The sequence below is a fragment of the Pagrus pagrus genome (assembly GCF_965226575.1).
Source record: "Pagrus pagrus genome assembly, chromosome: 18".
Lineage (NCBI taxonomy): Eukaryota > Metazoa > Chordata > Actinopteri > Spariformes > Sparidae > Pagrus > Pagrus pagrus.
This window is the reverse complement of record NC_140202.1, coordinates 24,991,765-25,007,049: the sequence shown is the minus strand read 5'-3', so window position 1 is coordinate 25,007,049 and position 15,285 is coordinate 24,991,765. Positions and strand designations below refer to the sequence as shown.

The 15,285-nt window shown below is 38.2% G+C and overlaps 1 protein-coding gene across 1 annotated transcript; it reads left to right on the top strand.

The window, feature by feature from the left end:
* The first annotated feature begins 7,274 nt into the window (after nt 1–7,274).
* Nucleotides 7,275–13,685, top strand: emx1 (empty spiracles homeobox 1). Its single transcript, XM_084381153.1, has 3 exons — nt 7,275–7,798; nt 9,622–9,806; nt 12,721–13,685. Exons 1-3 carry the CDS (start codon nt 7,450–7,452, stop codon nt 12,886–12,888), a joined length of 702 nt encoding a protein of 233 aa, XP_084237279.1. The 5' UTR covers nt 7,275–7,449; the 3' UTR covers nt 12,889–13,685.
* The last annotated feature ends 1,600 nt before the right edge of the window (nt 13,686–15,285 follow it).

Here is a 15,285-nt window from a genome sequence, read left to right as displayed (position 1 = left end):
GAGAGGTTTCGTCATCGACCAGCTGTGGATTTAGACTCAGTTATGTTTTTTAAGGCTTCAGGATTGAAAACAAGCAGTTGTCCAGTTACCCAATAATATTTATTAATATTATTATTTAAAGACAGCTGAGGCCTTTACGTTTTCATTTATCTATTTTCTCATTTTTTCATTTTTCTATTTTTTTCACTTTTCTATTTTTTAATTTTTTCACTTTTCTATTTTTTCATTTTTTCACTTCTCTATTTTTTCATTTTTCTTTTTTTCACTTTTCTGTTTTTTCATTTTTCATTTTTCAATTTTTTTATTTTTTCGTTTTTCTATTTTTTCACTTTTCTGTTTTTTCATTTTTCAATTTTCATTTTTTTTTTTTTTTTTCGTGTTTTCATTTTTTCGTTTTTCTATTTTTTCATTTTTTTCTTTTCTATTTTTTCACTTTTCTGTTTTTTCATTTTTCAATTTTCAATTTTTTTATTTTTTCATTTTTTCGTTTTTCTATTTTTTCATTTTTTCATTTTCATTTGTATTTTTCATTTTTTATTTATTTTTTTTGTTTTATTTTTATATACATTTTTTATTTTTATTTTCTCACTGGCCTGCAGTGAGAAAACCTGCAAAAAAATTGTTTGTTTTTTTATTTTGTTATTTTGTCATTTTATTATTTTTCTATTTTGTAAAATGTATATACTTTTATATTTTATATTATATATTTTAAACGTTTGTGGTGAATCCATCAAGCAAATGCATTAGGACTTATTGCTGACAACACTCAAAAATGAATATTTGTATATGTTATATGTGTCTTTCTGCTGACTCTTTCAATATAAACCTGTCTAAAACAACGAGAGCCTGTCTTCGCTCTTCGTTAAGTTGAAAAGCAGTTGGTCACATGACTCGTGCGCCTCTGTGAAGGTGTGAAAGTTCTCATGGAGAGCAATAACCTCCACCTCCAATAGGATGAAGAGTGCACTTCATTTAACCAGCGCGGGTTTTAGGGTAGTAAGGGTATTGTAAAAAAAAAAAAAAAAAAAAAAAAAAAAGGGGGGGGGGGGATCCTCCTTTGCATTTTATTTGTAAAGCTGAGGGCCCCTCTACTCCATCTAATAGTCATTAGCTTTCATTACAAGCGTTTGAAGTAGAAGCTGCTCTTTGTCTCGCAGTGAAAGGGCCGCGCTGGAGCCGCACAATGACTTCTGACACGGGCTCTGACGAGAGAGAGGCGCTCTCCTGTTTGGAGAGGAGAGTCTGTTTCTCGCAGGAAGCAGCAGTTCCTGTCCGAGTTGAGCAACAGAACATCTTGTTTATCTTTTTATGCGTCCTGGATGTTTATTGTCGTTGTTGTCGGTGCTTTTTATTCTGCTGTCTTGGCCAATTTATAAATTATTTCAATGGGACTAGCTGGTTAGAAAATAAAAAAACAAAACAATTAGACAAGTTAGAGAACAAATAGAAAGACGTTTATGAGGACTGGAACTGTGTCTCGCCCGGAATTAGCTGGTTCCAAATGAATGCGTAATTTATCCAACGTGCGTCTTTTACGCATGAGAATAAAATGAGAAAAATCGGGAAATTACGCATCTAATCTCTAAAATGTTGTAAGTCTGTCTGTGATAATCAACAGTAGATACATTTATTCTGCTTTTCATAATGGGTCATTGCAAAAGTCATTTCCGGTGTTCTTAAAGCGGCCTGTAGCTTTAAAAAGATCATTTTACGATTTTTATAACATCTCAGATTTACGCCACTGTCGTAAAATACTTAAAAATCGGTTTTAAGATATGAAAGCATCGCAGGTGAAGCTACAACTACCTTCTCCTGATATCAACACGTATTTTTCTCTCTAAGCCGTGTTAAAAACGGGATGTTTGTTTATGCGGATGCAGAGGCGCGCAGCCGCGTACAGGTGGCTAAACGACCGCACTTCTCACGCAGGTGGCACAAACGCAGCGACGTGCTACTTTTCCCATCTCGTTATAACGGGGTGAAATTTTCCAAGTATTTAAGTGGAACAGATTAGCTGAACACACAACGCTAATGCGAAACAAAATGGCCAATTAGTTTATTAATGAACGGAGAGGGAGGTGAGAGGGAGACCCCGAGCTGCAGCTGGCCTCTGCTGTCTGATGGTTTAATCAACATCAGGGGCGAAGATCTGAGGACAGAGAGCAGATTTATAGCTGATCCTCATGCTGATTCCTGTTTATCACCACAGCTGAAACGATTAGTCGACCAAAGGAACATTAATGTCCCACTATGTTGATGATCGATTAATCGTTTCTGTCGTTTTTCAAGCAAAAATGTCCAAATTTGCTGCTTCCAGCTTCTTAAATGTGAGGATTTGCTGCTTTTCTTTATCATTACGACAATAAATGATGAAATTTGGGTCCTACATTTTACAAACTAAACAATTTGTCGATTTATCATGAAAATAATCATCAGACTAATCCATAATGGGAATAATCATTAGTTGCAGCCCTTTTTAGCACATATATTATAAAAAGTAGTGCAATCATTCACTATAGAAGCCATATATCAAATGCAAACATTAAAGTATGTTTTATTATGAAGGGCTCCTGGTTAGATAAGACTGAAGAGACCAAATAAAGGCCTTTCTTTCCTCAACAGCAGCTTCTGATATTTATTCATTTCTGTCAGGATGTTTCTGTTGTCGTCTTTTTCATTTTAGATGGACACGATGACGAGGTTGACCACAGCTGAAGAGATTTAGACTTTTCTGGGCATGTTTAGCACTGAGTGGATATTTTTTACTGCAGGGAAACATCGTCATCAATATTTTGTGAAAGGGGCCTCACATTTCTGTAACATTATAAACGTATTATTTGTGTGTTTTTGGTTTAGTTTGTTAAAAGTGTAACATTATGTTCATTAATATGCCTTGTATTAACCTCCAAGTATTGAAGAAGCTACTTTAAAATAAGTAAATAAGCCAGAATACTGCAGCAAATTTACCCCGGGAAGGGAATCTAGTTTGGTTCACAACAAGTCATCTGAAAAGAGGAGCTCAAACTATTTTTGTCCAAAAAAATTATCAAATTGACAAAAATATGGTACAAACAATATCACATGGCAGCAAATAAAATCAGTTCATTGGTCATGTATGAACAAAAAAAGTAATTAAATTCCCTGCTATTCATGGGAAAGTGACATGAATGTCAACTCACAGTAGAGAAGAAATGGACCCAAAATAGTTTTAAAATGAGGGGAAAAGTGTCATTTAACTATTTTAATGAGTGCAAATATGAATGTAGTTGAACTACCAGCAAGCTACTACTACTGATTTAATTACATGTAGTTCACTCCACAGTTTTGTTTCTTTAATCTGTCATTTTTCTACAATATTTCTCAATTTCCAAGTAAACAACTGGGAGTGGCACCTCCTGGAGCAGGAACCAAACTGAGGTCAGAAGCTCCAGATGACCTCTGAAGGAAAAAAAACAAAAAACAAAAAACATGTCCTGCCTCGATTCAACCACTGGATGGCAGCATTGGTCTAAGAACAACAAACCATCTTCAGTGAACAGGTTTGTTTTTAGTGCAGTTCACTGATAAGTCTCCTCCTTTTGGAGGTAAAATGACAAATTACATTGAGGGAAAACAGCTGATGGTGAGAAAGATTAAACTAAAATAAATAAATAAATAAACATAACAAAGAAAATAAATAAATAAAAAATACAAATGAAAAAATAGAAAAATGAAAAAAATGATAAAAAACAAAATACATTTTTTGCAGGTTTCCTCACTGCAGGGCATAAAAAATAAATACAAAAATAAAACAAAAAAATTGAATAAAAAATACAAATGAAAATAAAAAATAAATGCCAAAATACAACAACAAAAAATAAATAAAAAATACAAATGAAAAAATAGAAAAATTAAAAAACAGAAAAATTAAAAAACAGAAAAATTAAAAAATAGAAAAATGAAAAATAGAAAAATTCAAACATTCAAAAATTCAAAAATGAAAAAATTGAAAAATAGAAAAATGAAAAAATGGGAAAATAGAAAAATGAAAAAATAGAAAAATTTAAAAATTTAAAATAGAAAAAATAAAAAACTGAAAAATGGAAAAATAGAAAAATGAAAAATGGAAAAATGAAAAAATGGAAAAATTATAAAATAGAAAAATAGAAAAATTCAAACATTCAAACATTCAAAAATGAAAAAATAGACAAATGAAAAAAATATAAAATTTTTGCAGGTTTTCTCGCTGCAGGTCAGTGACACTGTAAAAAGTGTTCGATAAAATATAAATCTATTTAAAACTCTTTCATTTTCGGTTTTTAAAATACCTTCTGTGAAACTACAATCATTAAAGGACCCATCCTGTGTTTTCTATCATTTACTGTTAAAACTTTCATTAACATGTTTAACATGTTGTTAAAAAAGAGGCCACATGAGGGCAGCACTTGTATGGAACTGAGCCACCTGTCTTCAGAGGGTCCCTCACTTTGTCCCTCTATTCCTCTCAGTACTGTGGATAATTTACTGCAGATAAACTTGCAGAATGTCTTTGAACACTGCTTTTGTTTTAAACGCAGACTTTTGGACAGTGGTGTGACTGAAGAGTTGTATTGATTATCATTTCCCCACATTTTAAGAAGACAAGAGTAAGAAGGAATCCAATATTTTTTATCAGGCTGATGTGTTTTATTTGTTTTTACTGTTTTATTTGTTTTCATACAGGTTAGAAGTCAGTATTGTGTCAGACTGGATTATCTTGGTGTAATAAATGGACTTTGTTTTTTAATCTACAGCTCTAAATGTGTTTCTACAATTTGCAAAGACGCAGAAGAAAATAAGTAAGCAGGCTACACCAGTGTTTCTTCTTGTTTGTTAAATCAAAATTGTAGTTTTTCATGTCACCAGTTTCCAGAAATCAACCCCACCCTGAACTGCATAAGATGCATAAATACGATGTGGTGGTTGAGTGTTTCTCTGTGGCTTTTTCTCCAAGAATGATCATATTTTTATGAGGAACAACGTGTAACAGTTAAAATGCTAATTAAAGCATTTTTTTAAATGCCTCTCACATAGAAATGTTGGCCCTGTGTTGCACCCTGGAACAGCTCAAATAAAGAGGAATGCGTCCTGTTAAACCTGCTCTTTACCATCTCCCAGTTTACTTAATTAGTCAATGTGTAACTGCACCTTTTCTCCTCCACTCTTATTAATATATAATCTGAGGAGTTATGATTCCAGTGTGAACCACAGAGGACATAAAAACAGAATAAATCTCAGTATTTTCCCAATCTTGGTTTATATTGTCACTTTTGCGCCCTTAAAATGAGGATTTTCACAATAAAAGACATTTTACGCACAGCTCAGATCGGCAGCTACGGAACAACAGGAGACTCCACTGCTTTGTTTTTTAGCGGTTTTGGCCACCTATTAACCAGCAGCGATCAGGGTCAGTGCGTAAAGGCCTCCAGGGTTTCATCATTAAACCGGAGCGGCTCGGTCAGCCCTCAAGTTCCTGCCTCTGAACTGAGGGTGAAGAGTTTAAATATAAAATCCAGCGAGTCCTGAGAAATGTTTGATCGCTCTCTACTTTATTCGGTTATGAACTTGCGTTGTTCTTGATCATAATATGAGCTTTTCTTCTTTCGAGCAGAGCATGCAGACTAAATGAACACATGTTTTTGTATCCTGGAGCAAAATAACTGCACAGCAACATGTTAGTTTCTGGTAATCCTGATCGACACACGCATTTTAAATGAGATTAGAATGATTCACATGTTTGTTATATTCAATACTGGCTCCTATGAGTCCTGCAATTTCCAGGAACAGTGTGATCTGTCCACACAATCCTTAGAATTATTAAAAAAATTATGCTGAAAGAGAAAAACAAGGAGATTTTGGGGGACACGTCTTTTAGGAGCCTTTAGCTCTAAACGCCCTAATCAACAACTTGTTTTACCTCATAATTTCCACCGGTAATGATTTTCTAATGCAACCTCCACGCAAACGAGCGCATTAAGAGGATAAATATTAACTTGGTTAGTGCAGCATGGAAGCGGAGCGCCGAGGGGATACAGAGGAGGCAGCAGCTCCAAAACACAATTACCTGCTGCTTCCTCCTGCAGGACGCGACTGTTCTCACAGAGGACGAGCTCAGGCTCTGATGTGTGTTTTATTAAAATGTTCAGGCATCAAACTCGGTTCAAAACAATTTATTTTATTTCAATTAATGCATCTGAGAAGCCTGAAGGGAAGTTTGTGTCCTTGAAATAGTAAAAATGTTTGTTGTTGAATGTATTTTGTTTGTGTATTTGTAACAGCTGTTTCTTTGCTCTGTCCCTAACACAAAATAAATAAAATAATATAAAAATATGTATATACATTAAGTAAATCCTATTATTACTGTTATTATTATTATTATGGTCGTGATATTTTGCATTTATAGCGCGTAAAATAAGTATTAAAGCGAAAAATGTCCATAGAAAAATCTTCTTTCTCTTATTTTCTTCTAGTTCAACGTGTATCACACACACACACACACACACACACACACACACACACACACTAATAAAATGAATTACAAATTAAAATTAATCAATAAAAGTGACCACTTCTTTTCTTTTCTGGTGGGAGAAACTGTTTTAATTTATTTGGATTAAAGAGGATAAAAACGGTATTTCTGGTTTTTATCTTTGCTGCAAGTTGACCTGAGCGCAAATGTGCTTCAGCAGAAGAAAAGAAAAATTAATTATACGCCTGTCGTCACTTTGGTGAATGTGTCCAGCATCACTTTAAATTACATGGAAGTTTTTCAGTGTGATATCTGCTCAAAAATCACCAAACACCAGCGGATTTAATGTTCTGAAGGACAGAAACAACTCAAACATTCAGCACTTCGCTGGTGAAGTTTCCACTCGTGTCCATGAGACTTTCTCCGGACACTTTGCCTCCATGTTATCGTCACTTGTGGAGAATTCCTGTCTGATTGAAGTTTAGCTCCTCGCCCCCCCTCCGGCGGGTTGTTTCCCCTCCTGAACACCGACATATTACGGCTGAATAGGACACACAATGACCCATTAATTGGAGCACACATGTTTTCTCAGCGTGCCTCTGTAACTAAGCTGCCTCTGCCGGGGCCCTGTGTTGATCTACGAAGCAGGTACTTGAATGAGGAGACCTATTGGCAGGTGCTCTGGTCCAATCAGCTCGCTCCCTGCGCGCCGTCGAGACGCGCTGAAGGTTGGAGGCGCTTTGACTCGGTGCGCAGAAACCCTCTGAGTCCATGGATCACACTCATTTGCAGCACTGTTGAGTTCTGTAGCAGCATCTCCTCTGGACGAGCCCGTGAAGACACAAACCTGCAGATCACCCTCAGCCCTCCATCTGTGGTCATGACGCACCTCTGAGAGGGAGCTTACTTCTTTCTCCAGCAACAGATTTCTTCTCTTCTGGTCTCTTTTTTTCCATCCAGAGATGATGTTTTCGTCTGCAGGGAAGCGCTGCTTCACGATAGAGTCTCTGGTCGCCAAAGAGAATCCTCTGACGGCCGAGGAGCCGATCCGTCCGACGGCTTTAAGTTACTCCAACCCGACGACAGATGCCTTAATGAACAGCTACCAGGGTCCGCCGGCCAGGTCCCTCTATCAGACCCCGGACCTGGTGTTCCCAGAGACGGTTAGCCACCCCTCCCTCACCGTGGCTCCCCACCAGCTCGGAGGCTCCCACCTACAGCATCCGCACTTCTTCGGGACGCAACACCGAGACCCGCTCAACTTCTACCCCTGGGTGCTCCGGAACAGGTTCTTTGGACACAGGTTTCAAGGTAAAAAAAATAAAATGTGAAGAAACTGATTTTAATTCCACTTGAAGATCAGACTGCGCAATGATTTACCTCCTCTTACCACAAGCTAAACATTAATTCTAGTGAGGAATAAACTAGATTTGGAAAGAGGAGAAAGGTGTTTTTTCTCATCAAATCCATCAATATTTCATATTTCATCGTCACTACATGGCTGTGAACATTTGTGCCACAGACAGCATTAAACCACCAGGCCACCGGCAGCGCAGCTCTCATGTTCCCACTCTCCCTTCGCCCTGCAGCTACTCTCACAAAGCCACACAGCCACGAGAAGATAAGCGCTGGGGTTTTTTTCCCCATACAAGAAAACTCGCCCTGGGTCAGACCACAGTTGTTGTTCATCTCATTTTTATAAATATCTGGCACAACAGCCAGGCTGAGGAGACCAAACAGATCAAACCCAGGATAATAACCTCAGAATAATGGGAACAGAAATCAGAAGGAAATCCTGCGCAGTGAAGCATCTGAGCCTGCAGTGATTTATTTACCGGACAGAGCTGAGCGCAAACTGCGCGCACAGACGAGCGATTATGGCACAATTAAAACTGCGCATTTGTTTTTATTGACTTGTATATTTTACATTAAAGACAGAAGGATGCAAATCCACAAAATGCCAGTTTTTAATACAACGTACTAAATTAATTTTCCACACTGGCAGTTTGTTGTATCCTAATCTGTTTTTATTTTATTTTATTTAAGTATCCATTAATGTCCTCTGGTTGGACAAAAACGAAGAAAGGAGTTTAAATAATCAGCTGATAATTAAAAAGAAGAAAATTAGTTTGTTAAATTATAAAATCAGAGAGGAAACAAAAAGCATTTAGGAAGTTTTAGCGCCAAATACACATTTCACCTTGGAGAATATTTTTTTGTTTCTCTTTCCTGACAGAATATTGGGAAGTATTAACAGATAAATGTGGGTTAATTTAACAACTTTAACTGTGAACAAATAACACAAAATATTTGACGTTTATTTGCTTTATTTTGATGCAAATATATATAATAGTGTATCCTGTTATATGTGTATTTTACAGGTTTGTATCTGATCCATATTTTTCTTTTCCCAAAAATGGAACCGAGCATGTTTGGTGAAAATATTTCAGTTAAAAAAAATAATAATAACCCTCAAAAAAATAAACGTTTATATTCAGGTCTACAAAAATGTCTTTTTATCGGGCTTGTGCAGTTTTTGTTGTTTTTATTAAAAAGGAACAACTCCACTCAAATTATTTAGGTACTCTGGGAGATGCGTAATAAAAGTGTCGCATTATTTTTGGGGGGGACCAAAAATAATCACAGAACACAAAATAAAAATTATAAATAAGTCACAGAATAAACACTTTTCATTATGTGTTTGTCTCCGTGTCCATGCGCGATACTCTTAATTTAATTTAATGGCTTCATGTGCGTAAAGTAACTCCATAAAATATGATTTCCCTGTGGGGCCTGATACAGAAAGAAAACAGCTGCTCAGGTTCAATTTGATTTAAAAAAAATATTATTTTTATTGATATTATAGAGCCACATTTCCAGTTTCTTCTATATAAATACCTTTATAGATGACATGTTGCTCACCTGTGCTAATGACGCTACAGCACCACCTCCTCACACTTCGCAGAAGAGTCGTTGGACCTATTGACGCTGTTCAAACCGTTTCTGATGAGGCAGCCATAACACTGCTCCTGACACACACACACTGTCCACTCGGAACCAGGTGTTCGTCACAAACCTCACCTCTGGGCAGCTCCTCCACCCTCCTCACGGCCCCTCGTTGTTTCTTTTTCAAGGTAACGACGTGTCCCAGGACAGCCTGCTGCTCCACGGTCCCTTCGCCAGGAAGCCTAAACGCATCCGGACCGCCTTCTCGCCCTCCCAGCTCCTCCGGCTGGAGAGAGCCTTCGAGAAGAACCACTACGTGGTCGGAGCCGAGAGGAAGCAGCTGGCGAACAGCTTGAGTCTATCTGAAACGCAGGTGAGCTGATGTTCTGCTGTTTGGTGCGGTCCAAGGAGAACTCAGACCAAATACATTGTTAATTAATATTCACGTGTCATAATTCACATAACGTAATTTGTGCGTAATTGATTGACGTAAAACTCAGAAGCAGCATTTATCCAAACAGCTGACTCTCTTTATATTCTCCATTATGAGGCCTAATGGACATGAGACACTGTGGACTCGTTAAACATCACCATCGATCATATTTACGCTCTTTAATCTTGAATTAAAAACACCTTTCAGCGGCTCCTGGACAGACTGAGCTCTCAAGACCGCTGATTTATATAAATACAACAAATAAATGTTTGCGTCATGGCTGCAGCTGATACATGTTAGGTGATATGAGGAAGGCTAGCCATTGCAACACCAGTTAATGTTTAATTTCCTCTGTCATTAAAGGTACACTGTGTAGAAATACAAACTGAGAATTTTAATAAGTAATAACAGAAAATATTTGGGTTTTTCCATAAATGAATAAACGTCCCAGGAACACTGTTCGAAGCTAGAAAGGTGGCAGGGTCCGCCACATATAAACAGAGTAAAACAGTATGAAATTGTGTTGTTTGGTTTATTGGTTTTATTGAGTCATGAAAAGAAGAGACTTTTCTTTATTTGGTTTATTCAGGCATAAAAAAGTGAATGAAATGTATTCCCCCAAAAACTTCATAATGCACCTTTAACACTGTAACAGACATATTTAGCATAATGATAACTTATATTCAGATAATTCCTGATGTGTAAATAACAATCAACCAAAGATTAAACCCACTGCTGTCTATGTAACATCTGAATAAACAATGTAAAACAGTAATAACAGCATTTCAAATAAAACTTATCCACCTAAGTTTGCAATTAATCTATAATTTTGCTGCTTTAAATTGAAGTTATTATTATTATTACTGACTCTGCAGTATCAGGATTCACCTCATTTTAGCCTGATATCTAAATATTTACTGATATTTCCATGTAGCACTTCTCTAGCTAACTATTTTGGGAATAATCAGGTAAATGTTTGGGATTTATCTTCAGCTAAACATCTAAAATAATATAGAATAATGACTAAATATCCCCCAAATATCCAAGGAAAAAAAAAACAGATTAACACAACTCATTTTGAATTATGAGAAAATGGAGAGAAATGTAGTTAACTTTCTCTGCCGGAAACAGTCCCGCCATTTTGGTTTTATTGTGTATATAATTACGTTTTTGCAATATTTCACAGCGACCGCTCGATTTTGGAATATAACAGAAAAGAGGGTTGTAGAAATGCTGCGCTCAGTAAATAAATGAAGTTAAAACAAACGCTCAATATTGAGACAATTTGAAATGTGTGCACAGTAACAGCATAAAAATATATATCTTCCAGTTAGATGATAAAATGGTGCAACTATCTGTTCCCTGCTTCAGTAGAAACGTTTGGACCAGCAGACTGATCAAGTCACGGGTTGTAAAATTGCCTTTTTTTCCTCAGTATCACCCTGAGCAGCTGAAGGGAAACGTTCAAACTGTGAGAAAATATTTATTTCTGCGTTGCATTTAAATAAATATGCACATAATACTGTGACGAGTCCAGTAATGTGTGGCTCTTTGAGAGAGTTTCAACGGTTTTTACAACACAGAATCAGCCTGCAGCCTCGTAAGAGTCACCGAGTACAACAGGGGGAAACTATGAGCGCTGTGTTGCTATTTTAAAAATGCATCCCGGCCACATATATATTCCATATCATATTCCAAGGTCACAGTCAGTCAGTCAGGAAGCTATTAAGCCCCGCTGACCTTCCCCCCATACATTAATGCATGCTCGGTTATGAAAACAAGAGGCGAGAAGTTGTTGTTAGTTTGTTTAACCAGGAATCCTTTAAAATACGCATTATTTCTGCAAAAAAAAGTGTAGAAAAACATCAGCAGGGATCAGTTAGAAGGAGATAATCAGGTTTTGTGACTGGTGGAAAATAAATCTGGTGTTTTAAGATGACCACTAAAGCCTCCACTGGTTTCCAAATAATCAAATCTTTAGTTTAAACAGGGTTTAAATGTAGAAATTGAAGCTTGGATTGTTAAATTCATGTTTTATTTCATTTTATTTTGACTTAAAGTGTTTTCCATTACTAGCCGGCACACATTCATCATCAAAAAAATCAAAGGTAGAGCCAAAGCAATCAGCCGATTCATTGATCGGTCAAATTCCAGGACGCTTTAGTCGCTTTTTAGTCATTTTTCAAGCAAAATCTCCAAACATTTTCATGACTTAAGTGTAAGACTTAACATAACAAGACATTAACATTGTGGGTTTTGGCATTTGATGGTGTCACCTTGGAGCAATTCATTGATTATGTGAGAAAATACTCAGCGGATTAATAGATAATGAAAATAATGGTAAATGTCCCAAAACAGACCCGTATTTAACCAGGACCCGTGAACTTAAACACATCATTTATATTATTAGTTACACCTGAGTGTGTAAAGACAAATATGTCCCCGTTGAGAAAGGTCTATTGCAATATTGTTTGTATTTAAAGATCTCCTTCACACAAGTTAAGACATAAATACAAATTCTCTAACTTGTGTCTGACATGGCTTCTGCAGAAAAAAAGTACGATCACCACATTTAAATACTTAAAAGGTCACAAGTAATGTCCATTCTCAGTGTTTGTGCACTGGAGGCTTCAAGTTTCAACATCACACGATTGGCTGGCAAATGCCATTTGTGATGTCACAAATCAGGCTCGTAGGCCCGCCTCTTAGATTAACACAAAGAAAATGTACACTTTGAGCAATAAACGTGAAAACACACTGTGCACATACATCATTCTACACTGTGAATGTCACAGTGGACCATCTACTTAATGTGCATCATCACCATCTAACCCCTGCTCGTGTGTCCGTCCAGGTGAAGGTGTGGTTCCAGAACAGGAGGACTAAGTACAAGCGACAGAAGCTGGAGGAGGAGGGTCCAGACAGCCAGCAGAAGAAGAAGGGGAACCACCACATCAACAGATGGCGCATCGCCACCAAGCAGGCCAGCTCCGAGGACATAGACGTCACCTCAGAGGACTAAAAACAAAACCTCCGACCCTGAACCCTGCGTCTCCTTCTGACGCACCAGAGGACCAACCACTATTTATTATGTAATATTATTAAGTATAATTAGACACATTAGAGGACGGCTGCACATCTCTTCACTGAGGTGTTTTACTCTGTGACACTGGGAGAAAAAAAATAATTATTTAATGACATCCATCGTGAACGTCTCTGGATGAGGAGATACATCGTTTAATGATCTTTGGTGTGACGACCAAAGATGAAGAGAAACAACGTCAACCTCTATCATAGTGTTTGTTTTTTTTAAATTGTACATAGGCCACGCATAAAGGTTGTTTTTGAAAGAAGGCTATTTGTTTCATTAAAGCTGTTTTTACCACCTGCTTAGGTCATTAACACCTCACTGCTCACCCCCACCCGCTCCGCCACCTGTGAGCCACGTTAATTTAAATTTCTTCCTCGACGACGAGAGCTTGTTGTCGCACACTTTTGAGTCGGAGGAGGACAAGGCTGGTGACTCGCCAGAAGAACAAAAGCAGGAAATGAAGCACGTGTGGAAGAAGATCCACGGTTCCTGATGAAGATTTCTCCACAGAGAGGCGATTGACGACCAGCTGTGCGTGACTCTGGGACAGGCGAGAAGCTGCAGAGACCTCTGGCGTCAGGGGCGAGTTGTGCCACATAATAAAAGCAACTTCACAGCTTTTGTGCTTCTTCTGCCGTGCCACATTTGTCAGTGTGGGGTGATGGATGACATCTTTAAACCCTGTGTGTCGTTAAAAAAAAAAACATATATGAGATCATACTTTTCAAGCAGAACATGTAATTACAAAAAAAAAGATGTTTTAGAAATAAAAACAAAAGCTATTTCTCATCATTTGTGTCTACTTCAGGTGCTGAATATGTTCATCACGTCAGCCGTAAGAGTCTGGCAGGGTTTCCCCTTATAAAAAGCCGTTACAGCGGCAGATTTCACTCATTAGTCCCTCCTCTCCGGCTCAGGCTGCATGTGCAAATCAGTGTGAGGCATGCTGCTGCAGTGTTTGATTGGAATGAAAGACCTGCAGACACTCGAGCCTCTGTGGCACAGGGGGTGGTGAAGAGTCCAAGCAAAGAAGGATTTCTGTATTTTCAGATTGTTTTGTGCTTAAAAAAACCCTGAAAATCTGAGTTGTATCTGTATGAGGTGGCAGGAATGTTGCAGGACCATTGCACAGGTGTCAGGTGTGTTACCTGTTTCCTCCAAATTCCAGCAGAAGGAGGGGGTGGGCACAGAAATGAGTCCCATCCAGAGGGTGCAAAAAAAAAAAAAAGAGGGGAAAGTAGTTAGCATTGTGCGGCGGCCCTTTCACCAAAGCGCCTCGGTAATCACCTGTCAAAAGAAACGGAAGGAATCTCCTCTTAATGACCCCGAGGCTCCAGAGAAGAGCCCCTGACGTCTGACCCTCATGTCTTGTTTTGTAAGCTAAGCAACAGAAAGAGGCGTGAAAGTCAAATACGCTGCAAAAGGCGGACAAAACGTCAGACATCTGCAGTTGCTAAAAGGGGCCACATGCCTTGTTTTGAGTTTCCAGGACATCCTATACTCACTGCAGGTGCAAATACATGTTAGAAGAGATTCAGCATGCCTTAATGTCCAAATAAACAGCATCAAAGGTGAGATTTAAAGGGGCAGTTAAAAAAACCTGGAGAGCTAATCATGCATCTGGATTGTTTTGGTGTGAGTTGTAGAGTTTTGGAGATGTCAGCTCGACAAAATGAGGGTTGGTGTAATAGTTACTACATGGAACTAATCAAAAGAAGGTCAAGATTTCTGGAAGGAGACATTTCTGTTGAGGTTTTTAAATGTATGTTTTGGCGCCAACAAGAAGCGCCATCTTGTTCCATTATATTGGAGAGGGCACAGACATCTCTACAGTCCAAAATCTCCAAACCTTCAGCAGCTCACACCAAAAACAATCGACGTACCAGTACAGAAGCTCACTCTGACACTAAAAAGCTCTCTGAGGGTTAAGGCCGATCACATGTCGGGTCAGGCAGAAGGTCAACGTGATTAACGAGAGCCGCACCTCTCATTTGTCTGTTAGAAAAACACTTAAGGGGAAAAATCACGCCTGTCTCCCTAAACGCTGTGTCTCCTGTCGCCTGAGTCAGCAGAGAGGAGAGTTCAGGACGAGAGCAGGAAGTCTCTCCGGAGCGGAGCGGAGCGCTGCCGGGCCGGGGGAACAAGTCTCCAGATCCCCGCTGCTGCTGCAAAGGTGTCGGAAAAACTGGTCGGAAAAACGAGACGACCGGTTTTTCGTCATTACGGGCTTGATTACTTGTTGTCTGTCTATTTTCTCACCTTACAGTACAAGTTGAACGTGTTTTATTGTTGGTTTTAAAATGGCGTTGTCGAGTGATAAATCATGCG

Bases quoted from the DNA above. Each gene is read 5' to 3' on its own strand.
- emx1 (XM_084381153.1), top strand. From the start codon at position 7,450: ATGATGTTTTCGTCTGCAGGGAAGCGCTGCTTCACGATAGAGTCTCTG. The intron at 7,799-9,621 runs GTAAAAAAAATA...TTCTTTTTCAAG, and splicing joins CTTTGGACACAGGTTTCAAG to GTAACGACGTGTCCCAGGAC. The intron at 9,807-12,720 runs GTGAGCTGATGT...GTGTCCGTCCAG, and splicing joins TGAGTCTATCTGAAACGCAG to GTGAAGGTGTGGTTCCAGAA.